General features: G+C 35.1%; 1 protein-coding gene across 4 annotated transcripts in view; it reads right to left on the reverse strand.

Moving 5' to 3' along the window:
• Positions 1-353: 353 nt before the first annotated feature.
• The window catches only part of ATP8A1 (ATPase, aminophospholipid transporter (APLT), class I, type 8A, member 1), a 113,475-nt gene continuing 104,348 nt past the window's right edge, over positions 354-9,480 (reverse strand). For all 4 annotated transcript variants that reach the window (XM_010574476.1, XM_010574478.1, XM_010574475.1 and 1 more), the window contains 4 exons: positions 9,055-9,143; positions 8,557-8,649; positions 1,865-1,956; positions 354-1,516 (listed from right to left, as the gene is read on the reverse strand). In XM_010574476.1, the coding sequence (XP_010572778.1) occupies positions 1,419-1,516; positions 1,865-1,956; positions 8,557-8,649; positions 9,055-9,143 (372 nt within the window). In that variant the 3' untranslated portion in view covers positions 354-1,418. The remainder of the gene's footprint in view (positions 1,517-1,864; positions 1,957-8,556; positions 8,650-9,054; positions 9,144-9,480) is intronic.

Below are 9,480 nucleotides of genomic sequence, written 5' to 3' on the forward strand. Positions count from 1 at the left end.
ACCAACTGCTACTATAGAGAAATGTATTTTAAATGTCATTATGGTGGCTTTTAAACTCAGGATTAAACATGGACCAAAAAGCTACAAGATTTAACTAAATTCTGAAGTTAAAGTAGCTTTTCTTAGTTTGAAACCTGGTGGTTGTTAGGTGGTAAGCTGAGAAATACCAAGTATAACCACTTAAAAAAGTTATCACAATGTTCTCATTTACACCCCCCCCCCCTTTTTTTCCCTTAAACCAGGTGTGTGTCTTTTTCTGTAGTCACTTCCTCTCCATTTTTCATTAAAGGTGAGAGTATATAGGTATTCTGTATGACCAGTAAGTTGTAAAGAGGCTGCTGCAACGTATTTCACACCTTCATAGGAAGTGGCTTTAGTGCAAATAAAACAGTACACACCACAGACTAGCGAAGGGCATGCTTTGCTATTTCAATGTATGCATTTAAAATAATTTTAGTATAAAAATGTTGAAAATTTAAGTAATTTTTAAAAATAAGTTAAAACAAACTTTGTTTTGAACCTACAGTGTAAGCAGATAAAACTAAGCATCACAAAAATAATTAAAGTTTGCTAAAGGGAAGTAAGGCAGAGCAATTCTTAAAAATCGAACAAAATATGTGTACTCAATTTTACAAGGTGGCAGCCATTTTCAACATACGCAATACTAAATGAAAATAAGGGAAAAGCTTGTATAAGGCCAAAGGTGCAAAGACTTGCAGTTTTGAAAGCAAATGCCATAAAGGCCACTCAAATTAGACTCACTGTACTGTAAACCTTTCTCCTCAAGTGCGGAGACTTAAGCATGCAGTTCTGAGATCAGGACTGGAGTTAATTTCCTTTCAAATTATTTATAACAACAGAAAACATTTATGGAACTTCTTTGGCAAACGTTTTTAGGTTAGTTTGACACAAACATCTATAAACATCTTGACTCAAAAGCTTTCTCAAAGAAGGTGAATTAACACCATTAAGATACTATTTTTTTTTCAGCACTTGTTGAAATCAAAGGCTTGTTATCAACTGTATTTAATTACATTAACACTTAAAAACCTTCACAGATGCTAATGGTCTGTCAATGTAAAGTATGTTTAGCGATTTGACCATTGCCTTCCGAGTATATGACCAGTATTGTTTCAACTTCATTGTAAAATAAGCAAGCTGGCAAGATACAAGGTAAATTCCAATCTGTTTACAAAGGCTAAGCAAATACTTGTTAAAAAAATTTAGAGATGGTGTGTTACAGTATAGTTGCACAGTGCTTATGTCTACTGAATACACAAATCCAAACTTTATGGAACAAGACCATCATAGATCTTTAAATCTCTGATAACTGGGCCATGGTCGCAGCTCACAGCAAAGATCTAGTAGTCTGTCTCACAAAAGGAACTGCTAAGGCCTAAATCTCGAGCTGTGTTCCTTCACCATTCCTCAGGCCTTTGTTTTGTGGTATCATAAGCTCTTATTACTTCAGACTGGGAAACTATTCCATTTTCATCTTGAGAGAAGGCATAGCCATCTGCAGATACAGAACAAAATAGAAACCAATTAAGTTTTGATCTGATTTTTTTGTTAAAGCTTTAATAAAAACAACTTAACAAAGGTCAATAGATGGGAATAAACCTCTTTTCAGCAACCAGTAGGTAGAAAAACCGTGCCATTTCCTACATAATTTTGCAATTATAAAATAGCAGAAAGAACTCTGTGCAGTGTCTTAGGAATGAAGAGAAACCTACCAACAGGCAAAAAACATGGTCTGCTGGGTTTAGGATACTGCGTCTTTACTACAAACCAATGCGGTGAAAGGTAGAATTTTACTTCTATATTATTAATGGATATTAATTTTTATTTGTCAATGAACACTTACGAAGCAAGTTTTGCTGCAGAGAGTCAGAGCGATACAAGTTCACATGGTTCTTCTTAAAAACATTCTTCAGTAGTTGGGCTCTTTCAGTTAAGCTAGAAAGAAAGTGGACACGTGTGAAAAATATTTACTTACTAATTACAGTATCCCTTTATCTTTGAGTCTGTTAAATGAGAAATAATTATTAAATGAAAACTGTCCATTCTCCTTCTCAACTGCACCTGAACTAATTGTTAAGAAGATGATTAAAAGCGTCTGTGAGGGCAGATTATGAAGTCCAGATCCCTGGTAATGTTTTTACTCGTCACAGCACAGGCAAAAAAATCCATTTGAAGCACTGTTGTGCGCTGACAATACAAATAAATGAATAATATCGTAAACATTTGAGTGTGGCTCCTTCAGAAACATGTGGCGTAAAGGGAAGGCACTGGCTTTTTTGACGTAGCATGGCCTGATTAGTGCCAGGCTGAATTACCGTCTTTTTCTTACGTAAGACAGTGCTCTTAGCCTCTACTGTACGCCAAAGGGATGGGAAAAAGAAGATGGAGGGAAAGTCACATCCATGGCCATCAGCTGTGTGTACAGAAATGTATTACTTCCATGGAAAGTATTCAAGCAAGGTGTATTCCCCATGAAACTCTAGAAGGTGTTTTCCTGGAGATCATACCCAAATAACAGACTACTCTTACTACTAGAGGTTGGTCACTTCAGCCCATCTCCTTCCTTCTCAGCAGTACTGAGTCTGTTGTGTTATGCGTTTATTATGCTTTAGTGTGACTGAAGTGATTCTCCATTTCAGCCCAACTAGAAAACAGAAGTATTAAACAGTTTTTAAACTGAGACTCAAGCATCAGCTGAGTGCTGCAAACTGAATGTAGTAGTGAAGGTATCAGGTTTCTTTACCGTCCATCTTTCTTACAAAGTTCTCTCAAATAGGACTGTACATTACTAAATAAATAACAGGCAAACTAGCCATAGCTCAGAAAGCTTTTGAAATCTGACAATTTTGATAAGATATCAAAGATGTGCAAGGGACTATGTTAAAAAAAACTCACACAAAACCTTCAACTTCTTCCTCTAGATTTGATATTCACTGTGAATTAGAGCTTGTGTTTCAGAGAAACACCAACCTATCATTTGAAACATTTCCAATGCTGAAAAATCCCTCCCCATGTGAAATGGTCTAAAAATCAGTTCACTTAAAAAAAAAAAGTATCTTATGTTTATTCTGAGTATATAGTGATTTGATTTTGTTATAGTTTTGCTAGATTACCAAATTTGTCTCTTGTGTAAGGATGTAGTAAGTAAAACAGATTTCACATGTCTACATTACTAAGTTTTGATCAGTCAAATTACTTTTTAATATTACTGTCAGTTAGCTCAACAGACTTACCTTCCCAGGCTACCGACCAGACTAAGTGGTGCAAGGAATGGAACTAGATTGCTTCCCTTACTAGATTAGCATTCAAACCATTAAATTAGAAATGCTCATTCTTTCTTCAGTGAGTATGTACTTATACTTGAAGTTGAACCACTGTGTTAAATTGGAGGGACTAGTGGTCTATCTCCCCTTTCTGTTTCCCTCCAGTCTGGTAGTTAAAGCATATACCAGGATGTGAAAGCTTGGCTCTTCTAAGTTGAAACAGGGAAATAAACCTACTATTCCCACACCCATAGAGGAATGCTAACTGCAAAATCTACAATGTAAGGGGATAGGCAGGGGAAACTGCTTCTGTGGCTGTGTTTTGAATGAAAAGATGGAATGAGACTTCCTTGTAAAAAAAGGAATTAGGTACCAATTCCAGGAAAGCAGTCGGCATCTGCTGACTGAACCAAGAATGGAGAGGTTGGAGTGTTGAGACATACCTTAGTCTCCGTGTTTACATAAGCTAACTCTTTGGGACTTTTTTTTTTTTTTTAATCCTAATTGCTCCTCTAGGCTGTGTAGGAGCCTTGTTTTTTAGTTCAGAGCTGCAAACTGTTGAAGTGACAAGATTAATAAAAATTATGGACTGAGGTTTAAACCACAAGGAAACACAAAGTGAATAAATAAATATCTTCATGTAAGATGGGAAGTCAAAAGAGGTGGAAGACCAAGTGAATACTTAGATACAGTTATCAACTGTATCTCCTTTGCAATACATCTGAGAAGGACTTCTTAATGTGAGTTGAAATCAGCAAATTTCTATGAAATTTTTGGTGTTACTTTCTAATAAAAAACTATTATCTAATAACTATTACTAAAAATATAGCAGGCCTATTCTAGCATTTTTGGTACCATCATTATTCTTTGCATGTGTTCCAGAATGAAATGTTCAGATGGCTTAAATGGTAAGCACTGAAAATACTTCCTTAAGTTTTACAAGAACATGAAGTATGCACATTTCTTAGTTTATGTATAATGAAGTTTCCACTGCACAGATCTGATTGCTGGTACAGAAAACACAAATTAAGTAGGAAATACATTTGGGAAAAGAGAAGTGCTTCCAGCTATTCAGGTATTAAATTCTGCTCTATTACTGTACTTGAAATACTGCAGGCTCTTTATTATGAATCATCCTGTTGCCATTCAAAAGCATATTTAAAAACCTACATGCAAAGCCAAGAAAACATAATTAATCAATGATAAATCATAGTAACTAAACTCCTATGCTCATTATGCATACTTATATGGACAAGCAGAATATTTACTGTTTTTGAACATAAAATGTACAGATTCACAGGCAATTAATCTCATTTTTAGAAAAAAAAATTACTACTTTATATATTCCTGACCAACCATTTAGCTGGTCTAAAAATAATTTCCAAGTGGACTGAATGAAAAACAATGATTATATGAAGCACCATTTGCAGTATACATCTATACATCTCTAAAGACATTTCCGCAAGTTTGCGCTGTTATTCATGTTACTGTTAGTCTATGTAGTATTCAACTCCGTAAAAATATTCTTGTACTAAGTATTAATACTGTTGTTTCTGCCTAAGCATTATATACAAGGTATCAGAAAAACTGTTTTTGAACAATGGTTTATATACAAAAAATATCCTTTTACCTTAGTCATTTCAATTTTAAGTAGAAATGCCTTTGTGGCATTTCAATTACAAAGGCTCTAATGATAAAAATCATACTTTTTGTGGCACAGATTTGTTAATCCACTGAAGCTGCTCTGTTATTTATCTATTATCTATCAAGGCACCCTCAAGTCAATACTACTCCAACATGGAAGTTTACTTTCTGTTGGAAAAGTGACCATGCAAAATTCACACTTTCTTGCTCAAGACATGTTCTTCCTTAACTGACAAATACATATGATAAAACCAATTTCAATGTGTTGCCTAGAGAAGAAAGAATAAAGTATTTTTGGACAGTTTTGGGGAAATATCTCATTACACATCCTTATGTACACTGAAACAGCCAGACAGGACAGGAATGCTCTTCCTGAGCCTTCAATGATAACAGTCTAAAAACCTTTTCAAATCAGCACTGTAAAAATACAAGGGATGACAGATTTTAAGACTATATTAGCATGTTCTACTTTTAAAGCATATGCTAAAATACAATAAAGATCTTTGAAGAACAGTATTTTAAATTATTTCAATGTAAATATCAATTTTATCCGAATTTTAAGAAAACAGCTGAAAGTGTAAATTTAGAATTTAAATAAAAAATTCCCATCCTAAGATTGTTTGATGGCAAAACATCAAAAGGTAGAGCCTTACAATCTTAGTTGTATTTAAACGCATGCAGTATCAGGTCAACGCAGTTCTAAAAATCTGCAACAAATATATTCTAGGTGAAAAAACAACAATAAAAATTAACACTAATATACTTCAAAGTAAACATTCAGATACAGTCTGATTACAGCATCTAGCCAATAGTAGAATCCTGACCTGTTATCTGTGGAAGCTGAGCCTCTTACTTTGTGTTGTAGCATTTTTAAGATGGGAATGGACAGAGTGGAGAAGTTCGTGAGTTATCTTTCTCATTACTTCCCAGTTACTTCTTAAGCAAGCAGTGATTTATATCTTCTTGGGTTATTTTGGCATTTCATGAGAACAAATCCCTTACTCTGCTATGACGTAAAAGGGTACTTCCAGAGGTATGCATACTAGAAAGGTATTATTTGGTGCTGAAGAATACACAGTAAGTTTTTAAAAAATAACTATTTGTTCTTGCATGAAAAGCACTACAATTTAAGAATAAAAAAGTCTCATGTACAATGTATAAAGACATGTATAAAGTCTCTGTATTTAAAACAGATGTAGAGGACATTCCTTATCAATTTAACTACTTACTCCGCACTAGTATCTAGTTAATCCAGGCTTCTGCAACTTAGAAGACTCAAAAATGTTTACAATAGTTCAATCAAATTTCTGAAGATGCAAGTAAGTCAGTTCATCAGACCATTCCTTCAACAAAGAATACTTTCTCCATAAAGGGTGAAGTTTTGGCTCTATCACCTGAATTAAGATATTATTTTAAAAAGTAATGGAGGGAATAAATCTTTCAGAGATATTAAGATGTGTAACATCCATTGATTTGCATGTTAGGTGGATGCTTGTATACTTCAAATAATACAGGCCTAAAAATGACTTTGTGGAGAAGGAATGGATCTAAGAAAGACATTCTGGCAGGTAACTAAACAACCTTCATGAAGCCCTCTTAACTACTTAATTGTGGGATAAAAAGATAATTATAAAACTAGTGGTGAAAACACCAAGTTCCTCTTACCTAAGTAAGATGGGATTTGGAAGACATTCTGTAGGGTGAAGGAAGAGCATACTGCCTAGACAACTGAAGTAAAAGTAGCTGAATTGGGGAATACAAGAAGTCTTGGGAAAGCAAGTATGGAACACTAAAAAGGTACATTACCTTACTTTCTTCTACATCCACAAGATGTTCCCCTTTTAGCACTGCCTAGTACTAACATCTGCTTTCTTTTCTGCAGTTTATTCTTTTACAACTTTTGCTCTTTGCAAAAGAGCGCACAGCATACATTGCTTCTGGCTCAAAAGTCAGCACATTGATATATGAGTTGGTCAATCTGGAGGAAGATCTTGCCCTGAAGCTGCCTGAATCAGCGCTGCCACTGGAGAGAGGCATCCATAACAATCAATGTAGATCACCTTTAAAGGTAAGAGAACTTACTCTTGCAAGCACTAGTTGCATCTTGCAGTGACGAAGGAAAAGTATGCTCGATGCAGGAATTATCATCAACTAGGGGATTCTGCAGTACTTCCAGTCTGAAGCTATGCTACAAAGACAGAATATAGAGCCTGATGGGAGACACTATGCAGGTATGAGCTCCTACGTAGCCCATCACACTAGACTAGGTGTTCCACAGGTGATGGGATGAGTTTCCAGGCCTCACGGTACCTCTCCTGGTATTTGTCTATGGTGCCAGGGAAGATGAACTGCACTAGAGACAAAACATTCTTGTGAAAATGATTTCTAGGAAAAGAAAGGATAAGTAGGAGCAAACACGCACAGGAGCTGGATATCCCACCCATTAGAAATGGTGGTCATCACCTTGGTATCCAATGTAAATTGGTCTTCAACCTGGTAAATCCTAGTAAGTTGATTCCCACAGAACTGGAGGAGGGATACAGTAAGATTGAAGGAAAAAGGGAACTTAAGTATCTTTATGAACAAAAGATGCTTCCTGAAAATTGAACCTACAATAAAAGAAGTGGCTGTTTGTTTTTTCTGGTCTCTTTCCATGCATACCTTGGTAGGAAAAAAGCCTTCTTGGCTAAGCCCCTGCCATGAGGATACTAAAAAACCAGCAGTCCAAAGGGAAGAATGAACAGGAAAATAAAGTATCAACAGTTTTGGCTTTTTTTGGAATTCATAAAACTCATGAAAATGAAGACGAGGAAAGAAAGCTCTAGCTCAGTCAAATGGCACTAATGAATTGGAAGCTGGGGAGAGAGGGGCTTTGTCAACTCATACTCCTGTTCAGCAAGTGCTTGCTACAAGTTCAGCAAGGGTTAAAAAGTCTCAAGTATTTTAGTGAGTGCACACCTTTATGCTGAGTTTACACATAGAAATTGTCCAATTTTTCACTTTTATCTTCTCCCTTTTCAAATTACCTGCCTGACCCGTGACAGAGGATGTAACAAGGAAATTCTTGTGGAGTCTTAAGTTTAACTTATATGAGGTAAGAAATAACTTTGTCAAATTTATTTGCCCTGGACTGGCATTAGGTACAAAGCCAGCTTGTTCTATTCAATTTCAGCAAATCCTAGACAGATTTTGCTGTTTTCCTCTATGCTACCAAGGAAATTTTAAAAATGTATTCTATTTTTTTTGTGTGTGTGTGCTTAGGCCCAATTTATAACTATACTAGTGGAAGAGGCAGGTTTGAACTCACTTTATGTTAATTGTTAACACAGCCAAAAGTGACAGAATTAAAATTGTACCTCAAGTTTGTTCTATACATATTAACTAAAAACATAACAGTCAGCTACAAAGAAACACATCAGTTAACGCCTTTGGCAAAACCTACATCTAAGCATATGAAAAAACATACAGGCTCAGTAGACCTGAAACCTCTTTACAGATGCCTTTTGTTTGCATGGTTTTTGAAAAATAACCTTTTGTCTTTGATACATGTATAAGGCTGAAAATATTTAGCTTTTTTTTTTTTAAAAAAAAAAAAAAAAGGACAATGATCTACATATTTTTACAGTACCTCTTGCCATGCACAACTGCCCCAGGATCCTCAGACTTTGCTTCCAACTCCTGAACTTCATCTACTAGTGTCTTAAAAGTAGCTCTCTTTACTCTGTAAGTAATACAAAATACTGCCAGATTTACTCTTTTTGAAAGTAGCAGAACAGATTGTTTTAACACTTACATAACCATTCAATTTACAAATCCATTTTCCCAGATGACTTAAAATTAAGCTTTACAAGAAGAAATATTATAAAGCAAGTCTAAATAATACATTTTATCAGCTGTTCTTGCAAATTAGAAACAATAAATATTTATTAAAAAGACATTATAATTATTGAAACATTTAAAATACTAGTAACACTTGTCATAAAGTTTGTCAAAAACAAACAAGGTGAAAAATAATTTTATATAATCACCAGAGCCGATCTTCATTTGGTTTTCTTATATTAGTAATTAGAACACACACTTAAAAGTCAGTATTTTCTCCCGTAAACCTTGGCATTTCTGTACTCACACTTTGTATACTACATCAAAAAGTAAAGCTGTCATAGGAATACATAGAAGTCCCATCCAAAACACTCCAGAGCTGAACATCATAGCTGCCTGAAGGGAAAAAAGCACAAAATGTGATAATGTTTTGACAAGAAGTAGGAAAAAAACCTTAGAAATATCAGTTACTTGGTTGCGGGTATCAAAAGCAAATTTAAATGAACCATTCTAGACTCTCTAATGTGAAACAAAACTTTAACTCCTTTTTAAAATCCCGAGTCGCTATAGAAATCCAGTAGATAGGAAGCACTAATTCATGTTAAGAAGCTGGTAGAAAGATCGCACTGCTTAGCTCTTTGAGGGAGGGGGAATCTACCCCTCCACAATCCTGCTCTACACCACTATGCTGATTGTAGGCATTTCCATTAAAATCAGAGTTATTGAAAATCCA

This window comes from Haliaeetus leucocephalus, unplaced genomic scaffold (genome assembly GCF_000737465.1).
Source record: "Haliaeetus leucocephalus isolate CR32 unplaced genomic scaffold, Haliaeetus_leucocephalus-4.0 Scaffold439, whole genome shotgun sequence".
Lineage (NCBI taxonomy): Eukaryota > Metazoa > Chordata > Aves > Accipitriformes > Accipitridae > Haliaeetus > Haliaeetus leucocephalus.